The sequence below is a fragment of the Moschus berezovskii genome, chromosome 3 (assembly GCF_049115385.1).
Source record: "Moschus berezovskii isolate FMDL1 chromosome 3, NW_MosBer_1.0, whole genome shotgun sequence".
Taxonomy (NCBI): domain Eukaryota; kingdom Metazoa; phylum Chordata; class Mammalia; order Artiodactyla; family Moschidae; genus Moschus; species Moschus berezovskii.
The window spans coordinates 110,919,115-110,933,816 of record NC_142462.1 but is presented as its reverse complement, the minus strand read 5'-3'; the positions used below and the strand labels follow the sequence as shown (position 1 = coordinate 110,933,816).

Here is a 14,702-nt window from a genome sequence, read left to right as displayed (position 1 = left end):
ATTTCCAGAGGAAGCCCAGGCAGCCCATGGACGTCCACACAGGAGGAGTCAGAGCTCCCAGGTGAAGCCAGCTCCTACTTAGCAGTCATGTGTGTGATCATCTTGAAAGCAGATCTTTGAGCTCTCAGTGAATCTGCCCCATCTGATGCCAGATCAAGCAGAAACAACAATTTCTGCTTAACCCAGCCCAAGCTGCAGCTTTTGAACAAAATAAATAATTGTCATGTTTTAAGTCACTTTGTTTTGGAATGTTTTGCTGTGCAAGAATAGAGAACTGATACAGATTTGTGTGTCATTAGAAAAATAATCTTAAATTTGTTGCAATATATTATTAAGAACCCTTAGTGTTTTTGCTATTACTACTAATAAATAACCTGGCAACATACGTTATTATCAATTGTCGAAACTTCCTTGAGACCTCAGTTAACATGCAGAGGTCTTTAGCCATATCTAATTCCTCTTTTCTTTTAGCTTGTCTTGGGATTGTTCAGTAAGAGTATGTAAAATAATATTAACTACAGTATTTTCATGAACGGCTTCATCCTTTATGTCTGATTAGCATAATTCAGCATAGTTATCCATACCATGAAGTGTGTGTTAGGTTACCTTTGCTATTTTTGATGCTTATTTTAAATTCCATTTTGGGGAGCTGAGACTTCACATTTTGTTGCTGATGTACCAGGGCTTGCTGTTCACAAAGCAGAGAAATTGGACAGAATGCTGCTGATAAGGAAAATATAGGAAAAGCTATGTAGAAATATGGATCTCAGAGAAATAAGCTCTCGGGCAGCTGGGAGTGCGGCCTCTGTGGGGCTGAGCAATACTAAGAAAGGAAAAGTGTGAAGACACCTGTTGTGATCAGATCAAGGGAACTGTGAACCTGATGTTCGCTATAGGGGGGCTGGTTCTTCAGCCTCTGCTTTGGTGTAAGAAGGGTTGGAGCCTGAAGCCATAAAATGACTTCACTTTCTGTCAGATGCATCTGTGAAGCTTTCATTTGAGGTTGTTTTAATTTCTGCCACCCTGCTCCCAGTTAAGAAACAGAAGGTGGAAGAACTCTGACCTCAGATTCAGAGATAATAAAAGAAAATATTTTAAAAATAAATAAATAAAAGAAACTAGCATCCTTCTGTCTCTCTCAGCTGGATTGCTAACTACATGTGTGACCTTGAAAAGTTACTTCTCAAGCACCATTTTCCTCCTCTATTAAATGCAAGGGTTAGACTAAGGCTACATAGCTCTGGAATGTGGAATGTGACTCCTGACACATTATTTTATGTTCTGATTCGTGCTTTGTAAATATTTAGGAGTGAAATGTATGCAGAACTTGGCAAAGTCAGATGTATATTTATGAATCTCAGTGAATCGGCTGATTTTTACCCCCTAGACCTCCAGAAGTCATTTTTGTTCAACAGTTTTTGTTGTTACTTTTAATCTTTTTCTTCCACGATTAAAATAAAAGATTTAAATGGCTGCTGTCATTAGCAAGTGACAATCAGGAACAGAAGACTAATTTTAAAACTGAAAAGTAACATGAAAGGTTAAAAATTTTAAATAGACACAAGAGCTCAGAGTTGTGACTCTGTTTAGAGTTATTTTAGTTGATTTATTGAGATTTACAAGCATTGTGGCTTTGCCAAGTTCTGTACACTTTTTTTTTTTTGCAAATATTTTTGTTGCAAAGCAAACTTCACGACCTTAAACTATCCCTTTGGAATTAGTCATATGCCACGTTCTAGAACTGTAATTGACTTGAGTCTCACCTTCTCATTTCACAGCTAAAAAGTGATTCATTTCTGTGTAATGGTGTTAACATCAGCATTCCATGGTGTTCTACACAGAAAACCACAGTGGTCACAGTCACTGTTCCGTGAGCTTACTTGCAAGGCAGAGTCTCAAAAGAACTGACTTTATCTTCATTTTCCTAATGAGAAACCTGAAGCTTGGTTTAACTAACTTGCCCAAGATTATAGCTAGTTAATGATGTGCAGACGTACTAAGTCACTTCAGTCGTGTCTGACTCTTTGCAACGCTGTGGACTGTAGCCTGCCAGGCTCACAAGCCTTAAACTCAGGCAATATAATTCTAAACTCAGTTAAAATATATCCCTTCCTAATTTGGATTTCTTGCCAAAATATCAGTTTCCTGAGAGGATGGAGTTTATTTTGTACAGTCAGCTTGGAACAGGGCCTGGCCTGGCAGAAGCAGGTGGGCCAGCCCGTGGCCCATAGACTATTTTCTCCCCATCATGATGGGAGGGAGTCATTTTTTTTCCTTCTGTGCACAGATGTCTGAGGATATCTGGGCTTTTGGGAATCCAGGCCGAAGAAAGAGAGGCTGTAAGAGGAAGACACTTGACTCCTTCCCGGTAGTCCTGACTTTTCCATTCCAGCTTTCTGTCTCAGGATGTTTACTGTTTAGCAGTTGATTAGAAGGCACAGTGCTGAAGGAAAAATAAGTCATTTCTTATGAGCTAATGTTTCAGCTTCTAAACTCTGAAAATGACAAACTTTTCAGTCCTCTACCCCCTTACTTTCCTGTCTGGCTATATAAGTTTATGTGATTTAATTGTCCAGGAAACTTAGTAGTCATATACTCAATAACCCTTGTATCCCACTGGCCATTTAACTTCCCTTGTGCTTTTGAATTTGGGAGCATTATTTACCCTATATGAAGGAGTTTTGGAAAAGGCCAGAAGGCAGACTCTGAGCTGAAGAAATAATAAAAAATAATACTGTAATCATAACAATTCATTATTTGTTTTTAAGCTTGATCTTTCAGAAGGTTATTATCTGGAGTTGAATACTAATGGATTCAAGCTCTGTTTATGCAGGGGAAATCTTAAACAACAGTGTTCAGGAGGGAAGGACATTAATCAGCAGAGAAGAGGGCCTTGTGCCTAATCATGTTTGCATAATAGCTACCCTTGAGTGTATTGCTTGACTTAAAAATAAATATTCATGTTTTCCATCTCCAGTACAATTGGAAATTATTTGTGGTTATGATTCTTTTATATGCTCTTCTGTCTGTTCAGGGGGACTTTAAATTGGGAAGCTAGGAAACCAAAAGGCATAAATAAAGATGCTAGTGAGTGGAGTGAGGTAGCAATGGAAAGCTGCCGTGATGGGGGCGCATGAGCTGAGGGCAGGTCGCAACTCTGTTCACAGGAAGGGAGGGGCTGAACCACACTGGCAGGTGTCAGGACATTCATGTGATTCTCTGATTTACTTTCAGCTCCTCCTTAGCTTCTCATTGCTCACAGGATAAAAATGTAGGTCCCTTCTCTGGACGAAGAAGTGCTCACCGGAGTGGTCCCACTGGAATTTCAGTCACGATGTGTGACAACCCAGCCTCAGATGTGATCATGCAGACCTCTTCCCAGGGCCCTTCGAACAGCCTCTTAACTTCCACGCCCTCGTTTGTATCTTCACTTCATCTTTTAAGGATTTCCCAAACCTTTTTGCTAATTAAACCACTGATTGTGGAAGAGTTGGCTTAACTTCACCTCCTCCAACAATCCTTTGAACTTAGCAGGTAGCCAGTGAGTTTCCCACCAGCCTCCCATTCTTCCATTCTCTCATGTTCAGTACTCTTCCAATAGTATTTATCCTGGAGAATTTTTTCATCATCCTGACTCATTGCTTATATGCACCAAATGTTATTCACTGGCGCTTTAAGTTAGTGAATTCTACTTTCTCTCTCCTTCTTTCTTTTTTCTATTTCTTTTAAATGTCTGGGAAGTGTTTCAGTGCGGTCTTGAAAATGCAGGCTGTATATTGTTAGGAACATCTGTGTGTCATTTTCAAGGCTTCTCACTAACTGCCTTCTCGGGCAGTTACCCTAACTTTCTTTCTCTCCTAAATGGATATAGAATATCCTGTAGCATAAAAGCCCAAACTGAGTCATTCTCCCACACCTGCAATTGCTCATACTTGCCCCTGCCTCTCTCTTCCTGTCCTCTCATGCAGAGTTGACATCCTGGGACTTCCACCATCTCGCTGGCTCCTGCAGCCCTGCCTCACCTCTGATGAGGGCCGTATGAACAGCGATGTGCCCGATTGACTTCACACACCAATTTACCCTCCTTGCTAGGCTCCTTCTGAAGTGTGTGTTTGTGTTTTTCATGTACTTATGCATAGTCACAGAAGTACTATAATCTATCCCTTCTGTCAGTATAACTTATCCTATTTATAAAGTCCTTATTTGGCTTCATCTTTACTACAGAGAGGTGACCAGGACAGCTGTTAATCTTACTTTAGATAAGAAAGTTGATTTAAAAAGTTTGACTTCTTAAGGCTGAGCGCCGAAGAATTGTTGCTTTCAAATTGTAGTGCTGGAGAACTCTTGAGAGTCCCTTGGACAGCAAGGCAATCAAATCAGTCAATCCTAAAGGAAATCAACCCTGAATACTCATTGGAAGGACTGATGATAAGGCTGAAGCTCCAATACTTTGGCCACCTGATGTGAAGAGCTGATTCATTAGAAAAGACCCTGAGGGTGGGAAGGATTGAGGACAGGAGTAGAAGGGGCTGGCAGAGGATGAGATGGTTGGATGGCATCACCGCCTCAATGGACATGAGTTTGAGCAAGCTCTGGGAGATAGTGAAGGACAGGGAAGCCTGGTGTGCTACAGTCCATGCAGTTGCAAAGAGTCGGACATGACTTAATGACTGAACAACAAGTCAATTGCAGAGATCGGAATTAGACTCCAGTTAAAGACTCTGTCCTTTCACTTTCCTTAGGCCCCACAGAGCCCTGGAGAGCTACTACAGGGTGAGCTCCCAGAGGGCACAGGCCAGAGCCTGGGATGGTCCCAGGGACCTGCATTGTGGGGTGACTGTGCTACCTTGGTCTCTGTGTCCTGAGAGAGTCATTTCCCAGTGTCCCATCTGTAAAAGGAAGAATGAGATCCGTTTCTTAGGTTCTTCTGACATACAACATTTTATCAATTCCCTTTCTGTTATTTTTTAGAAATACGTATTTGTTTACTTGACTGTGCCAGGCCGTAGTTGCAGAACGCAGGATCTTTAGTTATGGCATGTGGACTCTTAGTTATGACATGTGGGGTCTAGTTCTCTGACCAGGGATAGAACCCCACCTCCCCTGCATTAGGAGTGCAGAGGATTAGCCACTGGACCATTAGAAAGCCCCCTTTTCTGTTATTTTTATCTCCACTGCCTTTTCACTCCTTTCCTCTTTGCTTTCTTTTATATATGGAAAAGGAAATGGCAACCCACCCCAGTATTCTTACCTGGAGAATCCCATGGACAGAGGAGCCTGATGGGCTATAGTCCACGGGGTCACAAAGAGTTGGACACGACTGAGCAACTAGCACTCTTTTCTATCATTTCAGCAACTGATTCGTGCACACTGACTGTCCAAAGAGCATTACCGCGCCTGGAGCCATGGTCCCCGTTTGAACAGCGTGTTATGGAAAAGAGACGTTCTTCCCTCTCTTTCCTCCTCTTCCTTTCTAGCTCTTCTTCCTTCATTCTCCCTTCCGTGCTCAAGCAGCCATCATCATTTCCTAGGGTTCCCAAGACTTCTGCTTTGGTCAGAGGGAAGGCACTCGGCCCTGGGCCTCTGAACACGTTGAACGTGTCTGTGGTTCTTTGCCTCTGATCACCCAGGGCCCATAGTGCTCCTGATGAAAGCTTCAAGGACTTTGTTCAGTGACAGTCAAGGGCACCATGTACTCTGATACTGCATTTTTGGCTAACTGTATACGAGAGACTCCGAAATAACAGTAAAATGATACTTTGAAAAATAAACTTCAAACCTTCTAATTTGGGGAGGGGGTGACTTTAAAACTTTAAAATGATCTTTTTCTTGAGCAATTTTTAAATATAGGTATTTTTCTAAAAGGACCATTTTTGACCTAATACAACTGTCTCCTTTAGGAATCATAACCGCCATTAGACAGTCATATATACCTTTCCTCTTTGATTAGTTATATTTTTTTCATTTTTCTTCTGCACCCCACGTGACATGCACAGGTACTTAGATTATTTTCCCCTCAGCTAAGTAGAAGGAAATGGCAACCTACTCCAATATTCTTGCCTGGAGAGTCCCATGGACAGAGGAGCCTGGCAGACGACAGTCCATGGGGTCGCAAGAGTCGGACACGACTTAGCGACTAAATTACCACCACCACCACCACCAAGTACCCTTACAATTAGTTTAATTAAACTTTCAGAGTTCTTTCTATAAGAATCACCAATGAATTTTATGCTAAATGTATGATTGCTTTCTTAAGAATATAATTAAAATATGTGTTTCTTCTTTATTGTTTTTAATCCTTCTTTCCATAGCAGTAGGTATTTATTTATAATTATAGAACACAAAATTACTAATAATTTTTGAACCCCAGAAGGATTAAGTAGAAGGAATTAGAAAGAAGGGAGCAGAAACAATCCTAATGAGCAGGCACTCTGCATCAGTGGATGAGATAAGAACATTAATATGATTTAATAAACCCTTTCAAAGGTCTGATATAATTGAGACTTGCTGGTTTACAGAGGTAGAAACTGAGGCTCAGGGGGGTTAAATAACTCACCGAGTATTCCACCGCCTGTAAGGGTCAGAGCTAAGATTTGAATCCAAATGTGTGACTCTACATTTCTTATTTGCTTTTCTGTACCAGGGCTGGAGGGGGTTCCCGTCGGCTCTAGAATGATGTACACGATGAATGCCCAGGGAGGGAAGGGCTGAAGAGAAGGCCTCAGTCTGCCCCACATTTCAACCTTTGGCATGCTTCTCCTCCCCTGATCTCCACCCCAAATGTAGACTGTGTCTCCAAAATATGGATCCAGCCCCTTGTAATATTTTCATGAGAGGGTCTGCTACTAATGGGACATCTCTCTTTTGTCTTTCACAGCAATTTTGCAGGCAGTAATAGCTGGTGATCTTATGAAGGTAAGATATCTTCCTACCAGGACTTTTGGTGATTCTTTAAGAACTCTAAATCAGCATAATTTCTCACCAAATTTTCATGATCCCATTTATCATTTCCCATCCCCCTGGTGCTGGCTGGGTAGAAGGCGGAAGGATGTTCTTTTTGAGAATTGAGGAGAGAGGATGAGAGGAGTCCTTGTAGCAGCGCCATGTCTCCAGACAGCAAAGGGTCTGTACAAAGGCACAGTGCTGTCTGCCTTGACTGGTTACAGCTGATACGCGTCCCCAGGAGACAGTGCTCGTAGTACCCCAGGTTCCTGCGATCTGGAACTAATATTTGAGGTTTAAAGATTTATTTCAGCCCAAGTCTTTAAATGAATGCATCTATAAGAATAACCTGGACAATACCCAGAAATACTTTCTTTAAGCAAGAGACAACATCTTGCAATATTATTGCCATTTTGAACTCTGGGGATCATAATTAATCAGAAGAAGATACTATGATCTGCCTTGAATATTGTGATTTGTGCTCATGTTTTCTGGAGAATTTAGTTCGGAAGAAACTGCTGCCTCCTGAGTGAATGCAAATTCTGAAGTCAGATTGTCTGGGTTCAGATCTTGGCTCTGCCTTTAACTATATATGAGACTGTATAATTATCTAATTGTCTCTGGGCCTCCGTTTCTTCATCTGTAAAATGGAATCACATTGCTCCTCTCTTTGCTTTGCTGTGAGGATTGAATATAAAATTCATGTAAAGCTCTTAAGATTGTTCCTATAACTTCATAGAAGGGACTCTCCCAAGATAGCTATTTTGTAAATACAGTGTTAATCTGTATTCCTTTAATAGTTAAACATAGCAGGGAGGCAAACATTTGTTATAAAGTATAATATAGTCCATGAATACCCGGAAAGCTATATTTGGTCCCAAGTTATTTTCAGCTGTCAGGACTTAAGACTGCCCGGGTATCCCTGTATATGCCACGATGGCATTGATCTGCTCTGTATTATCAGCAACTTTCCCAGGCAGAGGCTCCAACTAACTCAAGAAGTTCAGCGCTATCCCAGATTGAGAACACAGAAGCCTTAAAAGAAAGTTAAGAAGCACTAGCTCAGTTGATAAAGAATCTGCCTGCAATGCGGGAGACCCCGGTTCAATTCCTGGGTCGGGAAGATCTGCTGGAGAAAGGATAGGCTACCTACTCCAGTATTCTTGGGCTTCCCTAATGATGCAGATAGTAAAAACTCCACCCGCAATGCGGGAGACCTGGGTTCGGTCCCTGGGTTGGGAAGATCCCCTGGAGAAGGGAAAGGGTGCCCACTCCAGTATTCTGGCCTGGGAAATCCGATCTATAGACTGTATAGTCCATGGGGTCGCAAAGAGTCGGACACGACTGAGTGACTTAAACACACACAAGCTCTTGTATACAAGTTCTTTGGAAGCACATCTGTTGAATAAACTGAGAAACCTCAGAGCTACATTGTTAACAGGTTACTAGCAGAAAACAAGTGCTGAGAAGGTTGTCAGCATCTTGTTAAACTGTCATCTTCAGACACACATCCCTGGGAATGGCGCCCGTGCCATGTCCAGATGACAGTGTTACTAGGAATTGTTAGCCACAAGAGGAAAGTGCTCTCTAAGCAGCGTATATACCTGAATTCATTGCCTTTTCCAGGCAGTGGATTAAACCAAATATTATCCTCTATTCCCTGAAAAGCCTTTTTGGATTCTGTGAGCAAGAGGCATGAGTTCAGACCTGATCCCTGCTCTTGGAGAGTTTCTAAGCCAGAAAACTTTGCAAAATGTTGTTGTACCTTTGAAACCACTTCATTTTGTTGTGTATATACTTTTAGTCTAGGCAACAGATTTTCCAGGGTCCTGGGCGTGTTACTGCACTTCTTTGCTACTTAACAGAGAATTATGTGAGAGAAGGGAAGTCACTATATTCGGCTGGTTACCTTATTTCATTCTCTGTTATAATTCTTTCCTAGATGACTGAGAAATGACTCAGTAACATCTTATTTACTGAGAGGTGAAATATAAAGCCTTAGGGTTTTTCTTTTTCACTTTTTTCTTTCTTTTCCTTCCCAAGTACTTTCCCCTCCTTTTCTTTATCTTCTTCCATTTCTGTCCCATGTAGAAAGTGCTATAAATATTAAATACTCGACTGGGTGAGTGTGTCACGAGTGTGAGGAAGGAGGGGGAGAGGGAGAGTTGAAGGGGGAAGCAAGGTCCGAGCACGCCAGCGAACTGAGAACAGAGCCTGGATCAGCCCTGCGCGCAGGCTGTCGTGAGTAGCTCCTATCCCCTGGGCTGCACAACATGCCCATGGACTAACCTAATGGCCACAGTGTCTATGAACACCACAGCTGCAAAATCGGGGCAGCTGATGGATTGGGTCTCTGCTACTCTGTGAGCCCAAATCCTTTGTGGATCTTCCCACAAAGGATGGATGTGCCATTGTGAGACAGTACAGTTGAACAGAACAGGATTCTCTTAGATTTTTGTGGAAGACAGTTAGCTACTTCTTCCTCTTCCTTTGCTTCTCAATTTAGGCATGAAAACTGTGTGTTCTTGCGCATGCTCAGTCGCTTCAGTCATGTCGGACTCTTCGCATCCCTGTGGACTGTAGCCTCCTCTGTCCATGCGGATTCTTCAGGCAAGAATACTGGAGTGGGTTGCTGTTTCTTCCTCCAGGGAATCTTCCAAACCCAGGGAATGAACCCACATCACTTACGTCTCCAGTATTGGCAGGCAGGTTCTTTACCACTAGTGCCACCTGGGAAACCCCATGTTCCTTACTTCCAGTCAACTGCTCCTTTCTGATCAGTTTTCTCGGAAGTCTTCCATGATTTTTTCCATCCCCTACTTTATGTTTTCCTAGTGCCCTGTGCTACCCTCCTCATCGTCCTCTTCATCTCTGTGCAATTCTTTAGAAATCTCTCTCTCCCACGGATGGTGAGGTCTTGGAGGCTTAGAGGTCAGTGGTCAAGTTGTATTCATGTTAGTTTCCCTGGCATCTGGCACATGGCTAATCTATAGTTGTATTTGAGTGATTGTATGAACTATGAGTTTACTTTCTTTGACCTTATGAGTTGTTGTTTTTCTTTTATAATGCTATGCCATCTAACTTCTTGGTGGTAGACACATTCCTTTTGCTTATTACATGCTGGGTTAGTTGATTCTTATTTATTCTAAAGCTACATTTTAGAAGCTCCAGTAAGGCCCTTGTTCTGATTATTTCAGTTTAGAGAACAGAGATCCATTTTCACTTACATTACAGTTCTGTAATGTGCAGTATTTCACAAAATTCAGACTGTGTCCTCATTTAGGGCCTAATTCTCAGGCTGCAAAATCTGTTTTCCCCCCAGTCTTTTGGAAGTCTTTTAGGTTTCTACTGCTACATTCTCTGAACCCTTTTGGTTCTCATCCCGTGGATCATCTCAAGCCTTGTTGGGTGGTATGTGTTGGGTGATAAACAGAAGGCAGGCAGACTGCAGATCTGGATGAAGGAGGGAGCCAAACATGGCTGTGCGTGGGTCTGCTGTATGCCTGTGCGTGTGATCTCATGCTGGAAAGGGGCAAGCAGCTTCTATACTCAGTAGCTGGGTTCATTAGAGAGGGCAGAAAAAATTAAAGGGCGGAGGGAGCGTTGCTACCAGACATCACGCTCTTCCTGCCTATAGACTTAATTGTTCTTTAACTCAAGAACGCCCAGCCTACACAGGGAAGCTTTCATTCTCCTCTCTTTCGTTCTTTCAGTGCCCAGAAAAGAAAAGGACAAAAAACAGAAAGGGAACAAGTAATTTAGCATGCTTCCATTCCCTTAGGCTGTTCAGTACCCACTTACCCTCTCCGGAATTTGCTGAGACACTGGCCATCTATTTGAGTGATAACACAACCCAGGAATGTTACTTCATCTCTTTGACTTTTCCCTGTGTCCTCTGAGGCTGGAGACATTTGTGGTTTGCTACATTACTTTTATTTTATCACCAGCTAGCTGTTTTCCTTGTTCCGGACTCTGTCTGAGTTGCTTTTCCTATGTCTCTTTTTCAGCTAATAGAAAGCTATAAAAATGGAGGCAGCCTGCTAATTCAGGGACCAGACCACTGTTCACTCCTTCATTACGCAGCTAAAACCGGCAACGGGGAGATTGTGAAATATATCCTTGACCACGGTGAGTAGGCATAGCAAACCAAGAATCAATTATCCATGAAACAGACTGCATTTTCGAAGTTGACTTTCATCCAGGCTCTCCTCAGAATGGTGGAGAGACCCTTCAGCTTTTGCTGACTCTCCTTGCTTGTATGATGGAGCCGGGATTCCAGACCCCTGACACAGGTCACCTTAACCAAGCACCTTTACCTTAACTACCTTAACCTTAACAGAAATCATTTCCATATCAAGGCCTTTGCAGGGTATTTGGGGGCTGATAACTTACAAAATGAAAGACAAAACCAAATGTGGACTTGGCATCATGTACTGTTTGGGGAAGGGCTTTTATGTTTTGGGAAGTTAACTAGTTGGGACCAGGTGCCTAATCCATATTTATAGCTGATCATTCTGAGGAGTAATGCACATATTTATTTCCATCTTTCTAGTTTCCCTTTTTTTTCCTATTTGAATCTCATTCACCTTTTCAATTCAAGTCACCTTTTATTCTCTTCGAAAATATCTGGTACTGCCGTGTCCTCTGTGGAAGGCCATGTTCACCCCATGGACAGCCTCCCAACTGGGTTTGTAATCTAGTGTTAGATGGTGACCTCAGCATCTACCTCTAATAGCCCTTTAGAGGCACGGACACGTCAGAGTAGTATCAAATCTTGACCACACTTTCTGCTTCCCATGTTTATAGTGTTTCTGCTGCTAAGTCACTTCAGTCGTGTCCAACTCTGTGCGACCCCATAGACAGAAGCCCACCAGGCTCCCCCGTCCCTGGGATTCTCCAGGCAAGAACACTGGAGTGGGTTGCCATTTCCTTCTCCAGCGCGTGAAAGTGAAAAGTAAAAGTGAAGTCGCTTAGTCGTGTCCGACTCTTAGTGACCCCATGGATTGCAGCCTACCAGGCTCCTCCATCCATGGGATTTTCCAGGCAAGAGTACTGGAGTGGGCTGAAAAATAGGATAGAGGTGGGCAAAGTCTCCCTGGCTTGGCTGTTTTTGAGGAATCTCTGGCTTTGCTGAATTCAGGTATATAGAAATCCTAAAAGATTTTCTGTGAGCCCTAGCACTGAGCCAATGGCCTACCCTCATTGTATCCACATTTCGGCTGTAAATAGTAAGCATTTTAGTACACAGTCACATTCCCTTTTTTAAAAAACTGAAGTAGAGTGGATTTACAGTGTGTCAGTTTCAGCTGTACAGCAAAGTGATTCATGGACTTGGGTGATTATTTCTTTCCCTATTTTAGGGAAGTTTTCAACTATTATCTCCTCAAGTATTCTTTCATGGTCTTTCTTTTTGTCTTCTTCTTCTGGGACTCCTATGATTCGAATGTTGGAGCGTTTAACATTGTCCCAGAGGTCTCTAATATTGTTCTCATTTCTTTAATTTGTTTTTCTTTTTTCCTCTCTGTTTCATTTATTTCTACAATTCTATCTTCTAGCTCGCTTATCCTGTCTTCTGCCTCTGTTATTCTACTGTTTGTTCCCTCCAGAGTGTTTCTGATCTCATCTATTGCATCATTCATTGTATATTGACTCTTTTTTATTTCCTCTAAGTCCTTCTTAAACCTTTCTTCCATCTTCTCAATCCTTTTCTCCAGGTTATTTATCTGTAACTCCATTTTGCTTTCAAGATTTTGAATCATTTTCACCACCAAAATTCGAAATTCTTTATCAGGTAGATTCCCTATATCTTCCTCTTATAGACTGGGACAGCATATGTGCTGTGAGCGGGGGCAAACCCAGTGTGGCCGAGACGCTGCGAGCACTCCCCACAGACGCCAGAGATATTCGACTGCAGCGTTCCTCCCTTCCCAGAACAGGACTGAACAACTGAGCCTTAAAAAGTGTCCACCCACCCCCTAGTATCAGGGCGGAAATTAGACACTGAAGCAAAGTGATTCATTTAAGGACATGTATGTTCAGTCGCTCAGTCTTATCCAACTCTTTGCAACCCTATGGACTGTAGCCCTCAGGGCTCCTCTCTCCATGGGATTTTCCTGGCAAGAATACTGGAGTGGGTTGCCATTTCCTCCTCCAGGGGATCCTCCTGACCCAGGAATTGAACCCATGTCTCCTGCATTACAGGTGAATTCTTTACTGCTGAGCCACCGAGAAGTTATACATATATTTAATCTTTTTCAGATTCATTTCCCCATTATAGGTTATTACAAGATATTGAATATAGTTCCCTGTGCTATATAGTAGGTCCTTGTTGTTTATTTAATATACAGTCGGGTGTATCTGTTAATTCCAAACTCCCAATTTATCCCTCCCCTTTTCCCCTTTGGTAACCATAAGTTTGTTTTCTGTGTATTGATTTACATTCCTTTTTATTCCTCTTTTTATTCAGTTCAGCAAACATGTCTTATTCTATTTACTCATTCATTCATTCATCAAATATTTGTGGGGTACTTCACAGGAACTGCCTGTCATAAACCGACACACACACACAAATAAAATATAGTCTCTGTTATCAAGCAATTGCAGGATAAAAAATATAATCATATGCATCATTAAATTGAAAGCAGTTGTATGTAGGACCATTAAGTCCTACTGTAAAGTCACAAAGAGATAACAGAGCTGCCATTCCTCAAGCACTGGTTGTATACCACGTGCTTAGAATGAACACATCCTATCATTTAATCTTTACAAGGACCTTGTAAAGGATTAGACTCTCAGTCCCATTAAACTCGCTTTGCTTTTGTCTTCAATACCTTCTCACCATGGAGAGTTTGCCTGAACCCTTGGCCTGAATTATTTCAGAAAGAGTGGTTTAGGAAAAGAAAAGCGTATTAAAGTAGGATGGTCACCATTGGAGGCTTTCTTCTCTCCCTGCCCCAGTAGGCTAGATTGGATTATCCCAAGCCTATCTGCCCCAGAAAGCCTAGATCTATTCCTGGTGCTGTGTCAGGGGTGTGTATAGTCTGTCTTCCACTCCCCTGATCATTCGGCCTCCAGCAATTAAAGCATGCCTCTTTAAACAAGACTTGAATAAACAATGGTGGCATAAATTCTACTTGCCTTTTGCACACACACAAACTATAGGTGTTTTCCTGTAGTGATTCTTCCAAAAGCTGGTGACAGGCAGAACCAAATATTAGAACCCAGCCCCATAGACAGTGCATAAAGGTCACAAAGCTTCCATAGTTACTTTTCTCTTAATAGAAAAGATCTCAGAATTTCCCCTGGACAAAGTGAAGGTGAGCTTTAGATATATGCCCTCACCTTGTTTGCTTTTAGCTCAGGTTCAAGTTCTCCTGGTGGCTGTCATCTTGATCATTCTCAGTTCTTCCCTCCTGGTTTGGCTTTTACCCCATGAAGTTGGGTGCTTGCCCCCACACCTTAATCTGCTCAGTACCCAAGGACCTCTCAAGGGTTGGTGAGACCCTGGCTATCTATTAGAGTGATGAGACCTCTTGGAAATTCTCTCTCCTCCCCTCTACCTGTCCTGAAGAGCAGGTATCCCCTCCCTGGTTCTAGGATCCTTTCTCCCTCGGTGATCTGCTGCTATCTCACTTGGTCTTACCCATCAGGCTGCAGGGAACTGCAGTTTTGACTGAGTCTGTATTTAAAATGGATTCTCACATGTTCGGGGCTGTCAGCTGGGGTGGCTGGGACACCTGGGCTTTCATCCCAGGCTTCTT

At 42.4% G+C, this 14,702-nt stretch overlaps 1 protein-coding gene across 5 annotated transcripts in view; it reads left to right on the top strand.

The window, feature by feature from the left end:
* Positions 1–14,702, top strand: part of DGKI (diacylglycerol kinase iota) — a 508,012-nt gene that overhangs the window by 474,858 nt on the left and 18,452 nt on the right. For all 5 annotated transcript variants that reach the window (XM_088832644.1, XM_088832652.1, XM_055421328.2 and 2 more), the window contains 2 exons: positions 6,878–6,915; positions 10,950–11,070. In XM_088832644.1, the coding sequence (XP_088688770.1) occupies positions 6,878–6,915; positions 10,950–11,070 (159 nt within the window). The remainder of the gene's footprint in view (positions 1–6,877; positions 6,916–10,949; positions 11,071–14,702) is intronic.